This window comes from Ptychodera flava, chromosome 11 (assembly GCF_041260155.1).
Source record: "Ptychodera flava strain L36383 chromosome 11, AS_Pfla_20210202, whole genome shotgun sequence".
NCBI classification, from domain to species: Eukaryota; Metazoa; Hemichordata; class Enteropneusta; family Ptychoderidae; genus Ptychodera; species Ptychodera flava.
Genome location: NC_091938.1, coordinates 37,222,606 through 37,236,514, shown reverse-complemented (window position 1 = coordinate 37,236,514; position 13,909 = coordinate 37,222,606). Strand labels below are relative to the sequence as shown.

At 37.3% G+C, this 13,909-nt stretch overlaps 2 protein-coding genes across 2 annotated transcripts in view; both read left to right on the top strand.

The window, feature by feature from the left end:
* The window catches only part of LOC139144197 (fibrillin-1-like), a 136,296-nt gene that overhangs the window by 9,304 nt on the left and 113,083 nt on the right, over positions 1-13,909 (top strand). The window lies entirely within an intron of this gene.
* On the top strand, positions 519-13,500 carry LOC139143187 (matrilin-2-like). The gene is made up of 11 exons (XM_070713319.1): positions 519-600; positions 2,060-2,185; positions 2,370-2,492; positions 5,727-5,762; positions 6,194-6,265; positions 6,945-7,064; positions 7,230-7,352; positions 7,534-7,656; positions 8,197-8,316; positions 11,841-11,986; positions 12,457-13,500. The coding sequence occupies exons 1-11, from the start codon at positions 519-521 to the stop codon at positions 12,580-12,582; spliced, it is 1,197 nt and encodes a 398-aa protein (XP_070569420.1). The 3' UTR covers positions 12,583-13,500.

Sequence of the window (13,909 nt, the reverse complement as noted above, 5' to 3'; positions counted from 1 at the left end):
AGCAAAACTGCCACAACACAGTCGGAAGTTTTTACTGTTCGTGTTACGATGGATATAACCTGGAAGGGGATGGAACTTCATGTGAAGGTTTGTTTTCTCATTACTCCACTCAATACTCTAAAGTCTACACAAACTTGAGCAAAGTCGACAACGAATGTGGTGATGTGCAGGTATTTACCGAGTGCGTGCTTTTAACCCCGAGAGAATGAAATGCTGTCCTTTCTCATCTTACATCAGTATTTTGATTTTGAGTAATATATATTGTAGTCGTTTAATCATGGAAATGCTGTGTCATTATTGTCCACGTAACAGTGTTGTCGAATCAAAGTCACCCCATGCACGAAAGGCTGTATATTAAATAATTTAAATTATTGGTAAAAAAAAAATAAAACTTAAGCAGTTAGCTCTCATTGATTTCAATAGAAAGGTTCATATTCAAGAAACCAGAAATTACTCGGTTCATTTTTTCTACTAGACATCAATGAGTGTGAAATAGACAACGGTGGTTGCGAGCATGAATGTCAAAACTATATGGCGGTGGCTCTGAGTGTTTCTGTCGTACTGGATATCAGCTTGCTGTCGACAATTCGTCATGTGAAGGTAAATAGGGTCTCTCTCACACACACACACACACTCTCTCTCTCTCATTTAGAAGAATCAACACAGCAACGCTGTTCTTTCACGCTTAATCGATGACATGATAAGTTAAATCACGCCATCATATTTATATCATACATGTAAATGAAACATGTTAACTGACTTGAAATGCAAAGAACTTTTGATGCATGTGGGCACAATCACTTGGGCAACAGGGATGTACAAGAGTTTGTGTTTTAGTACAAAAGATTACCCTGCATATGCACTGAGAACATCATTCTCAATATTGTCTTTGAACGAAAATCTTGCAAAAGATGAGACATTTTCATGAAGGAAATACATGAAGATTTCAGTGTTTTCGATTGGAAATTTCCGTCTGGGTAAATGTATAAAAATTCTATCATGTAAAGGGCTCAGGCCCAAGCATTAAAAAAATATACTAAATTTCTTTTATCAAATGAAAAATTTGTGAAACAAAAAAGTATAGCCAAATTTTGGCCTTAATGATATAATTTTTGTATCTATGAAACTACATACTGTCATTTCTTAAAGACATCAATGAATGTTGGAAGAACATGGATGGTTGCAACCATAGCTGCCATAATACATTAGGAAGTTACCATTGTACGTGTGACGACGGCTTTCTCCTTCATAGTGATGGGCAAACATGCCAAGGTGAGAATATAGATATTATCACCAATTCAACGATTTCCACTGACATATAATTTAGCGATACGCGAAGGACTCGCCATGAAAAACAAGAATTCCGTCTTTGTAAATAAACTATTTTCAAAATCTGGAATAATATATTATGCTAGCATACATGACAAGGTAACGTTGAAAGAAATTTACAGTACACGTAGATATTGACCAGATCAAAAGGTTTCATAGCGCATGTAAGTCTCCTTTCTGTTCAAAAATGAATTTTTGTGGTCGTCTGAAGACATTTAATATGCAGCTAACACGATTGGAACTAATTTGGGATAATTGGATGGTGAAGTAATGTCGATTTAATCTTCAAATGATATAACATCTTCTTTTCCTTTTGTATTACACACTTTTTACAAGTAATTTGTAATATTCCATTATTTGCAAAATATGAAAATCCAATTATCCCAAGTTAGTTCCAATCGTGTTAACTGTACTTTATTGTCAATCGCTGATAAGTTAATCTTACCATATATCGCCATACGAGAATAACCTTTACTTTTCATTTTGCTGAAAAAACATGATAATTTATTTCGCTGGAAAAACATGTAAAATTATTTCGCTGGAAAACATGTAAAATTATTTCGCTGGAAAACCTCTTCGGTTCAGATATGATATAATGTATAAAGCATAACCTGTGGCTCATTTACACTATACTAGTGCAGTCCTTGTAAAGATGCAGATAGAAGCCCGACAACATAACCTGCATGTGCATTGCATAACATCATTCTCAATGCTTACTTCGTCCAAACAGATGTTGACGAGTGTAAGCTCGGAAATGGAGGATGTGAACATATCTGTGTCAACACTGAGGGGGCTTATCGTTGCCAGTGTCACGTTGGCTTTGTAGTGGATTCCATCGATGCTCAGAGTTGCATAGGTAAAAGTTTTATGCTTCGGATGTTTTTGCATATCTTTATTTCTCTCTTCAAATTAAGGTCACGTACTCTAAGGTCTGGTAAGGTAACATAAGCACTGTACAGTAATATGAAACAAACAGTTACAGTACCAGTATCCATGCCGTGACATAGATGCTTAGTATATACCTTCTTTTCATTTTTCAGATATAGATGAATGTATCTATATCAATCACGGATGCAACCACATCTGTACTAACACCGTTGGTGGCTACACTTGTTCTTGTTTCGAGAATTTTGTCTTGGCGTCTGACAATAAAACCTGTGTTGGTAAGTTGAGTCTGTGCAAATTTAGCAATGGTTACTCCTTGATACGAGACAGAGGAATTTTGGACTATGGAACAAAAGACCTTACACCAATTCGGACCATGTCGGACCATGTTTGCAAGAGTTTCTATTGAATAATGTAAACTGAATGATGTTACACCAAGCTCTGTGTCACTATCTTTCAAACCAAATCGCTGAAATCCTTGCCAAGATATTATTTCAATAATTGTTTATCTTTTCGAACAAATCTGCTTTGCACTTTACCAATTAATAAACAATATGGTCTTAATAAGTATCTTGAGTCAGCTACAACCGCAGGATATCACAAGAGTTAACACCACCGAGTTTAGCTCACGTGTTCACACACGTGAGCTTATTTCATAGCGATGTCTGTCTGTCTGTCTGTCTGTCTGCCGTCGTCGGTGTGTGTGTCTGTCTATCTGTCTGTTTACACGATAACTCAAAAAAGGCTGAACAGATTCAAGTCAGATTTGGTAGACAGGTGCCATATGCTAATTGCAAGAACTGATTAGATTTTGGTTAGTGTTGCTCGCATAATAATGAAGTTATGAACTATCATTTTTTCATATAATTGTTTTTCTATGGAGACGTCGACAGTAATGACAGTGTCGATATATATCAAGAAATTCTGCATAAAATTTCATGAAACTCTTCACAGATGACAATCTCATAACATTATGACGATACTGTTATTGTCATGTCAATTATCTGCTCATTTGCACATTTAATGAACTCTTGTAATTAGTGACATAACTCTGAAATTACTGCACCAAATTCGATGATATATGCAACAAATACTGATCATATATATTTAATTGTACTTGGAAGCTTTGGGCAGTGTCAAGTTGATAAATCGCTCATTTTGAAATTAGTCATATAACTCCGAAATAAATGCACCAAATTTGATGAAATCTGCTGCAGATAATGATCCGACAAATATCTAACTGTGTTGTAAAAAGCATTAATTTGTGTGCAGGTAATTAAGGATCCATTTGCATATTAAATGAATTTGTAATTGGGTATATAACTCTAAAATTACGGCACCAAATTTGGTAAAACATGATAATCTGATAAATATCTAATTGTGCTACGTTCGTTTATATAAAACAGTGCCAAAACAAAGGTCCCAGAGCCAACAGTCTCATATAGTCACACTACCGCTGCCGAGCTCCTAACGCATGTGAGAAGCTCCATTGCAACTTTATTTAAAGACAACAACATAAAGACAAAATCATTCCTGTCGGAAAAATAAACTTCTTTAACACCATTTGACTTAAAAATTTTCAAGAAATAGCTACTGCGACTTTCTTCTTAATGGAGTGAGTAACAGCAACCTGTGTTATTTTCTGCTGATGGAACTATTTTTAAGTTGATACAAAAGTGTTGTAAGGTGTTTGGTCCAAATGTGTGCTAATTAGTACCAGTCAGTTTTTAGGAGACCTTCAGAAATGAAGAAGTGGGTTGTCACCATTATTTCACAATGCTGGGCGTAAATTACAATTTTGTTAGATAGTGGCCGGGAATGACAAGGATGACGGCATATTTTGTACAACCAAACGAAACAAAAAGAAAAACTCTTTTGATCGTAATATGTATGTACTTTACCTTCATTACTGTACCTTCCCATGTTTTTTCTGAGCACTTTTTCTAAATTTTAAGGTAAAGTTGGTGAAAATTACTCAAACAATTCTACAGTGGCTATGCATTGGTTGACAAAAATGATCGTTTTTATTTTTAATCCTTTTTATCCGCTCATGTTATTATTTTAGACCCTGAAGAAGACCTCCTGTGTGTGGTCGAAACGTTGGTTTTTTAATAAAGGCTAACCTTAGACTACCGGACTTGTCTCCTTTACCAAACTCAAAAATGTCACTTTATCTGGTTGCTATCTGTTCAAGGGTTTTGTGCATGAACAGCGTCTGCTTGTCTATAAGACACCCCGGAGTGCTTTGATATAAACAAACTGCACGATGATCTGCTAAACTTCATGCTCTTATCGATACTGTTTTGGCGCATCACTTGGCGATATAGGGATATAATATTATCCCAGCGGTTTTATATGAACGAGGACAAACGCTAAGAATACTTGGAATTAAAATTAGAGCACCCTATATGGCAATAACTGGATACAAAAAATTGATAGTTTTTAGAATGAACCACAGTCCCTTTTTGTGTTGAGGGACAGTGACTGGACGATGGTTTTCAGCTTGCAATCGGAAGTTTGGAAGTACGGTTGACATCGCAACGATAATAATGGCATAATACGCCCCTCACAAAACATAATGGATTGTCATTGTAAAAATTGTCAGTTTATGTTCAACGTTCTGACAGATTTAATAGACAGAAAAATCTTTACCAGCCGGGTCTGTCACAGCGTGTTTGAAATGTTTACTGTTTACATTAGAGGGAAAAACGGGTGTTTAAAATAAATTTTATTTTACGCAACGCACAGTGGTCCTACTAATGTATGTAGCAAGTAACAATTAATTCTATTTGATTCCTCCTCATTATTAATCATGAATCAGTAATGTTATTGACCATGTAAGCGTTGACTGTGCATCTTCAGACGCGTACGGAAATTTCTAATAGTAATCCCGGTACGAAGAAAAGGGCTGAACCCTATGTATATTGTAACAAAAAGCTGTGTCACCATACCAGATATACCATTTCTTTACAAAGGAAGGCAAATCGTTAAGTCGGCTGTTTTTCTCAGCACAATTGAAAAAAGACTCGTCTTCCTTCAATTGTATCTTCATACATCTGAAATTTACTTGCAGAAAATGACCCAGAAATGTAAAATGAGAAGGAATGACAATGATTCAGCTATCATCAGCTTCCACTTCTTTGAAGGCTGAGATATCATACAGCAATGTGTGAGCTGCATAAAACAACGGATAGGGTGCTTTTTTTAATGAATCCCGAAAAGTAAGATGGAGCACTCATTTTTTCATCGCATTTTTTGTCTACTCACAATCACAAGGAACATCTAAAAATATAAAAATTTGTAACAAACTTTACTTCTGCTTAATTATCCATCTTAAAGGCATTGTAAAGTTATGTAGCAACATACGTATCATTAGCTATTTTTTTGGCCAATCGTGATTAATGATTAAAGGTCTTCCACTTTTTCCTATAGTTGTTGATCATTGTGAGGGACATAACTGCGACCACACCTGTATCAATGTTCCGGTACACGTATTTGTCTTTGTGACACAGGTTATTCCCTCCAGCCTCATGGAATATCGTGTTCCGGTGAGTTACTGTCAAATTTCCTTAGTGTAAATCCCTATTCAGTTGTTGAATAAATGTAATTTCAAAGTTTCAAAATCAACAAATAGATTCTAATTTCAAAAACTTTTTTACAAATAGATTCAGAACACCTTACAAACGATTAACATGCCTATGTTAGTAATTTTGTGTGTCTTATGTATTGTAGATGACAACGAGTGCACGATGGATAAGGTGGATGTGATCAGTCATGTCAGAACACAATCGGAAGTTATATTTGCGATTGCAGCAATGGTTTTATATTGAGCATCGACGGAAAGACCTGCATCGGTAAGTTCTTTGACCTAAATGGTGTGTTCTGCGTAGACAAAATGGCGACATTGAATAGAGGTTTCGCCACTGTACCCATTACCCATACGTGTAATGTCATGTTTCAAATTCCCTTCCTTTTTCAGACTTGGACGAATGTTTAGTTGATAATGGTCATTGTTCCCAAGAATGTACAAATGTAGAGGGCAGCTTTGAATGTACGTGTTTTCAGGTTTCATTAAAGACACGGCAGGTCAATGTATCGGTAGGTATCAGTTTAGTTCATTGCGCTTTTTACAATGCTGTTCATATTCTCATTATTTTTAAGTCAACACGCCAGAAAGAAAAATACATTCTTACTAGATATCAAAAAAATCGCAACATTTTATCAATCACGCATTAAGCATTTTTACTTACCTTGGTAATAGATGTTAATGAGTGTACTGACGGGTCATCCAACTGTGATCAATACTGCACGAATACCGATGGTAGCTTCCAGTGTAGTTTAGAAGCTTAACGTTTTCTCGATTCCAATGGCAAATCCTGTACATTCTAATTTCAAAAACCTTTTTACAAATAGATTCAAAACACCTTACAAACGATTAACATGCCTATGTTGGTAATTTTGTGTGTCTTATGTATTGTAGATGACAACGAGTGCACGATGGATAATGGTGGATGTGATCAGTCATGTCAGAACACAATCGGAAGTTATATTTGCGATTGCAACAATGGTTTATATTAAGCAACGATGGCAAGACCTGCATCGGTAAGTTCTTTGACCCAAATGCCCAGTGTGTTCTGCTTAGACAAAATGGCGACATTGAATAGAGGTTTCGCACTGTACCCATTACCCAAACGTGTAATGTCATGTTTCAAATTCCCTTCCTTTTTCAGACTTGGACGAATGTTTAGTTGATAATGGACATTGTTTCCAAGAATGCAGAAATGTAGAGGGCAGCTTTGAATGTACGTGTTTTCAGGGTTTCGTCAAAGACACGGCAGGTCAATGTGTCGGTAGGTATCAGCTTAATACATTTCCCTTTCTTAAAGCAATGATTTTACAATGCTGTTCATATTCATTATTTTTAAGTCAACACGCCAGGAGGAAATATCATTCTTACAAGACATCATTTATCCAATCACACATTAAGCATTTGTTTGTACTGACCTTCATAACAGATAATGATGAGTGTACTGACGGGTCGTCGGATTGTGATCAATACTGCACGAATACCGATGGCAGCTTCCAGTGTAGTTGCCGAGCTGGACTTTTTCTCGATTCCAATGGAAAATCCTGCATAGGTTGGTGATATTTTCATAAGTTCTTAAATCATAATCTTTCCACATTTAGAACTTAATATTTTAGGATAATGTATTCTTAACCATTACTGAACCTGGGGCTGAATAAACCCATTGCAACTTGTTTACATGTAGACTAACGCCTTCATATTTGTTGTGTTATCTCTTCGAATTCGTTACTTAGAGTTCGACGCATGCGAAAGCGATTCTCACGGCTGCCAACACATTTGTACAAGCGTCCATGGTCAAATTGTTTGCTCATGTCCTGATGGATATGAGTTATCGTCCAACGGGAAAAATTGTCAAGGTAAACTTTTGAACTGACATTAGATTCATTGTTGAATAACTAAATAATAAAGGGATTTTGACTAGACATAGTCAATACAGGAAGATGTTTTTTGCTTTTTAATTCCAACCCGTTTCCGTACTTCCGTACTTTAAAATATATCGATCAATGTGATCGACTGTAGTAATCTCAAAGTTGGGACAAATACTACGCTGCATAATAAAACAAATACCGATATTTTGACTTCACAACAATAAGTTTTGTCTAAAACGAAAAGCGTACTGTGCGTATGCTAAAATATATCTATAACTAAAGTGGTAAAAGGATGTAGCTATGTTTTCAGACAGATAGATTAGTATTATGTGGCATCAAAGTCGTGATGGTGGCTTTCATCGATATTCGTATGAGAAATACAACATCTCTTCTCCGCTTCTGGCGACCTTCCAAGACATTGTTTGAACGTTAAGATAAGTCGTTCTTACAGACTCCCAAATTCAGTTTCTAAATGTTCATTAAGTTCCCTAACCTGACCTGACTTTCGTAATCTTCGTATCTTCTAAGATATTGACGAATGTTTGGTGTCCAATCCATGTGACCAAACATGTCAAAACTTCATCGGTGGGTACAGTTGCAGCTGTGATGTTGGTTACATCCTTCATTCCGATGGAATCACATGTCAAGGTAAATGATGTAGACTTCTTGTTCAATATGCTGATAAAATATTATGGCTGACAAACTTCTCATTCCAGTGTTTAATTCTTACCCTCAATGTGATCTATTCTCTTTGAATTTCGGCTTCTTGAAGGGTTTGAATGTGCCAGAAACAAGCTGATTTGACTTCTCCATATTGTGATATAGCCCGACGAGTGCTTAGAATTTTACCCTTGAATTTAATTGTAACGACTGACAATGAACTGACCGACAGTAACCCTCTGCACGTGGTGCATCGTGAGAATGATCTCCCTTATTTATTTTCGTGACCTTTGAAGTAGCCTATTATTGTTTCAACTGCTTAAGTCATTAGCAATGACCGCAGGACCCCCATGCTCGGCTTGAGAGATACTTTCACCCTGTTTGACATTTTACTTTGATGGGGCGACCTTACTGCCTTTCGCCTTGCCAAATTGTTTCGTTAATTATAGATGCCTACCAAAGTCATGACCGTATGCAGATTCTCACTCAACATAACCTGTGCATTTTAGTGTGTCAGACGAATAACTTGCGAAGATCGCTTTGAGACACCTCGAGACGACAGACGACCATGACCCAACAACTATTGATAGACTAGCGTAGTCATCGAAGTATACCATGTAACTTGTGTATTACTCAGATGATAAAGTTCGACGAATTAGAGTATTTCTGTGTACCTGTAGCCGTCTCTTCTACTCCAACGTTCTACCCTGAGTGTACGTATCAAAGATAAATCCATAGCTACCCGTCACTCAACTATGCCACGTGACTATATTGTCATATTATATATAACCTATTATTTGCTGGATCATTTGACGCTTATTTGGATATTTGCTGTATTGCCGGTTCATATATGTTAACGATATCATAGTGATTTTTTATGCCAACCGCGAACCAGTTGATGTCCAATGTGTGATAGACAGCGTATTCTTTAAAGCCAAACTTAGAGCCTCAATAGCTGCGAAGGTATGATAAACTGATCTCAAAATATCTTCAGTTTTCCAAGAGTTCCCTTTGAATAAGAGCAATTACAGACTGAAAAAGTGTATGACACTGTCTTTGCTGTCGAAACTGGTATACAAAGTCAAACGTTTTAACATCATTTTAGATTTCCCGCCATTTTCAAAAAATAATCAATTGACAGAGAAAATAAAGATTACAACAACATCATGTTGGCCATCGTGTGTTGTTCATTTAAGTAAATGGCACCAAGCTTGTTTCTCTTATGATCACGATGTGTATATGCAGGAAATACTGCATTTTGTGTACTTTTCTTTGGGAGCGCCATTTTATGAGTGCGGCACGCGTTTATTATAACCTATTAAATCGCATAGGTATGGTCCAAATCAACGATACGTGAGCCTACTATACATGTCCTTCAGTTAGCATATTTACACAAGCCAACTTTGGTTTGAAAAGTAAAATTATCAAAATAATGCATAAGATTCGCAGCCATTGGGGTTTTAATATAAAAGTGTTCGATACACCACAGTCCCTCCAACCAACGGTCTGGAAACGCGGCATGTGGGCTATCGTTTTAAGAAGTTATAATGGCTGTACCTTATGTATGTTGCGGATGTGACGTTCGCTCGGGGACGCCATCACAATAGCGTTTGGTGACACTTTCCTGGGAGTATATTTTATTCATAGCCGTTTCCTTCGCTCCTGGAGTTATTTTGTTACCATAGCCAAGATTTCCGATACACCTATAAGTACTTGTGTTTACGGTGAGTATTTTCTTCTTTGATTTTTGTCGATGATTTGCAGTTTTTTCCGTCGAATCTTTTCCCACCAAATTGACTTTGCTATGTTGGAAAAAACACTTTGTGAACAGTCAAAGAGAAAATGACTAGAAACGGGTATTGTTCAAGGTGTGAAGTGGTTGCGTAATCGTATCCATGTACGCCTCGCCTAAGGTAGCTCTCGACTCTGTTTTCGAAGAGTTCCGAACCTGCACCCTTCGGTAGTTCCCGGATTATTTGCCAGTTTTTCAGCGAAAGTATGCTTGGCAAAGTTGGTATTGTTGTCTTGTAATGTTGAGCAGAATTAGAGTGCTGGCGAAAATGAGAAAAGGTGTAAGCTTCGGGAAGGTGAGTTTTAAAAACTCCTCACACGTTCTTATGATTACATAATAAGTGTGTTTGAACCAAATTTGAATGTCTTTTATAGATACTGTTAGATTTTACTCAATGGTTTATGGTCAGTCATATCGTATTGTACAAGTTCGTCATGGGAGGAAGTGTTTACGAAACTGCTGGCGTGAAGCAGTGTTTCTGCCCTGAAAGCACACAAAGTAAAATGGTTGCTGCGCGACAGGCAACACGACGCCATCGACTCTGGGAAATCTTGCCTGGTCCCCGCCTCAGTGACAAGCACAAAGAGGTAGATAATGGGAAACCGCCATATATGGAATTTCGAAATGAACCATGGGGCGCTGTCAATGGCTGTTCAATTTTACTTGAAAGTAAAGCTAAAATTACCACAGCTGCAAGATGCGAACGTGGCTAGATTTTTACCAAGGATGTAATAACCATACTTACAAGTATTGAAATATTTGCAGATACCAAACTAGGCAAAAAAGCGCGCGACAAAAAAGGACGCACTATGTGCGGACATGCGCAATTAACAACTTCCGGGAGACTAAAAGCTAGCTCATTTCAAACTGACGGTTTTCCTGTATCTGCGTCTTACTACGTGCTGCTTGTCTGGTCACGTGAGTCGCTGTTATTAGCGAATGGGAAATATTGTTCTACTTTTCGCATAATCTAGTACAGTTATCAACCACGCACGAAATCTAGCAAAAGTCTGACACCTGTAAAGCTCATTTTAATATGAAAAGGTCATAGTGGATGGAGACGACTTTGACATCAAACGGCCTGCCGCGTTTCTAGTCTGTTTCCCTTTATCTGTTGTTTGTGGTACGAGACTTACCCTCCCTTACATTTGCAGAATAAGCAGAAATCGAAATGCATTGAACGTATTCAATTAGCCATGTGGTTTAGAAAATTGGTATTAACCATTTTCGTGTCATTTACTCTGCCCTGTGTTAGAAAGCGCGCGAGTTTTCGACGATTCATTTGTTGCTAAAACTAAAGGTGGCGGCCCTATAGATCGGTCGTGCGGTTTTTGAACACCGAAAATTACCTACCAACAAGTATAATATCCTGTGAAATATAGTTTGCGGGGTTTATCTTCCTAAAATCTTATTTTTCTATACTCAATTTTCTCTAATATTACTCGAGTTCAAATCTATCGGTGATGTTTTGGAATGCTGTTATGTTTGTCGCGACACCGTTTTGAAAATCTGATCAAGCAGGTTGGTTCTTCGGTTAGGCCTACGAAGTTTTCTTCCCTGTCATGTTTGAATCTATTCAAACTGAGTATATTTCACTCATTAAAGAATAAATTTATGATATTTTGTGATTTGTTAGTCCCTTATTCTGAAGTTTTTTTCTTTCAAAAGCCGTGAATTTCGGGGTGGTGATTTTGTTTGTGTCTTTTGTTTACGTTTTCAGACTCTGGGTACGTCCGTGGAAGCCCTACAGGAGTGTTTGAGTTACACGCTCACATCGTCTGGCAGAATGCCTCGCAAGCTCAATCTATTTCGGAGGCCAAAAGGGTACGCCACATCCTTGAAAAGGAAGAATCATTCACAAAGGAGGTGAGCTTGTTGTTATCATATGTCAGACGGCCAAAACGTAAAATTCGGTCCCCAGTGTAATCATTGATGTAACAGGATGTAATATGTAAAACGTGCAGTGTAGCACTAGTACAGAAAGTTTGCAATTTCATTCTAAGAATGAAAGTGTTATTAAATCATAGCTCCTCTACAGACTTGAATGCATAGAATAAGAAGGATAATTGCAACAGCAATTTTGAATTTCAATGATTTGTGTCTATAATAAAAAATTTTATGGTACAGTTTTGTAAATTATCCACATGGGCTCTGATTGACGAGTATATAAATAAAAAACCTTGAAGTATATTCTAAACTTTCTTTTTAAGTGTTTTCTCAATCCTTGTTAGTAGTATAAAGTGAAAGGAAGTTGATTACCAGCTTTTTGGCTCACAACATATTTTATGGTACGCCATTAAAGTATTCTCCTGTGTATATTTTTTCACCTTTTTCAGAAATATTATGACTCCAAGAAAGTACCTGGCAATTGTGATGCAGATCCGCCCTTCACGTTCGAACATCTCTGCCATAACCAACATGTTGTGAATGTTCCAGATTTGTGGACTTCCACGCTCAACTAATCCTCGCTTGCATTTATCAGTGTGAAAGAAATTGCCGATGATACATTAAAACAAGCAGTATACAAGGTTGCGCAAATAGTTACAGTCTTAAACACTTTGCAGTGGACAGTTACTACACATGGAAACAGTGTAACAGACATTTCCAAGCGTTTTTCCTGTTTTGCTTGATCTTCCATGCTAAACAGATGGTGTGAATTTGCAAGTGGAAGCAATATATGCTGTAGCAACTTTGACACAAAATTCATCGAGATGATCCGTACGTAGCAAAACAGATGTGACCCGTGTATCTTTTCAAGAGGACTCTGATGTACCAGCTTTCATCGAAGGGAACTTCTGGTGGAAAATCACGGGATGGTGCATCGTATTATAAGACTATAAGAAGCAAGACTTATGGCATTGTCACTGAGAACAATAGATGCAGCTGTAGCTGCAAGTCATATCGCAATAATCTCAGAGCTACATGGCACAGAAAGACACATCAAGTAGACTATGACAGATCTTGTCCATCCAGTAATACCAATATGAGATATCTCTCATGCAAAGAACTTAAGGAGCGACCAAATGGCCTACAAAAGAAAGGACTTTATTCAAGAAATCTCAACAGCGTTTCAGCAGCCAATTAATGAATCTAGGTGTACCCCTAGACAAGAGGCTTGCTGAAGTTTCACAGCCATACCGGGAGAAAAATCAAAAGAAGTTTGTGAAGAATTCAAGGAAAATACTTTCCAACGCTTATTCTGGGAAGAGCAAGTATAGCAAGCCAGATAAACTGACCTAAGGCAAATGCGCTGGCATACAATAATTATTAGGTGGCGCCTTTCTGTGAAGTTTGCTTCAGCTGCAGCGTATGAAACACTAAAGAATTCAGGTTTTTTAATATTCCATCTAATCGAACACTTAATGACTACACTAACTACATCAACCAGAAATTGGTGTCAACCCCAGAGTAATTGACGAAATACTTATTGAAAGTAAAGTATATCAAATTGAAGAACATCAGAAATGTGTTGTATTACTTTATAATGAAATCAAAATCATGCCGGTCTTTGACAAGCACACTGGAGAGTTTATAGGTTTTGTTAATTTGGGAAAAGTAAATGAAGAGTTGATAAATCTAGCAAAACAGAATGAGGAAGGAAGGCTGCATTCACTTGCAACTCACGTACTGGTATTTATGGTGCGTGGAATTTCAACCAGCTTTTGTGCTAGTGTTGTTTATTACCCAACAACAGGTTGCACCGAACACAACATCTTCCCAACCATAAGGCAAGTCATCGGGCATTATTTAGAACTAACGTGCGGCCTTGGAGTAATAGCATCAATTAGT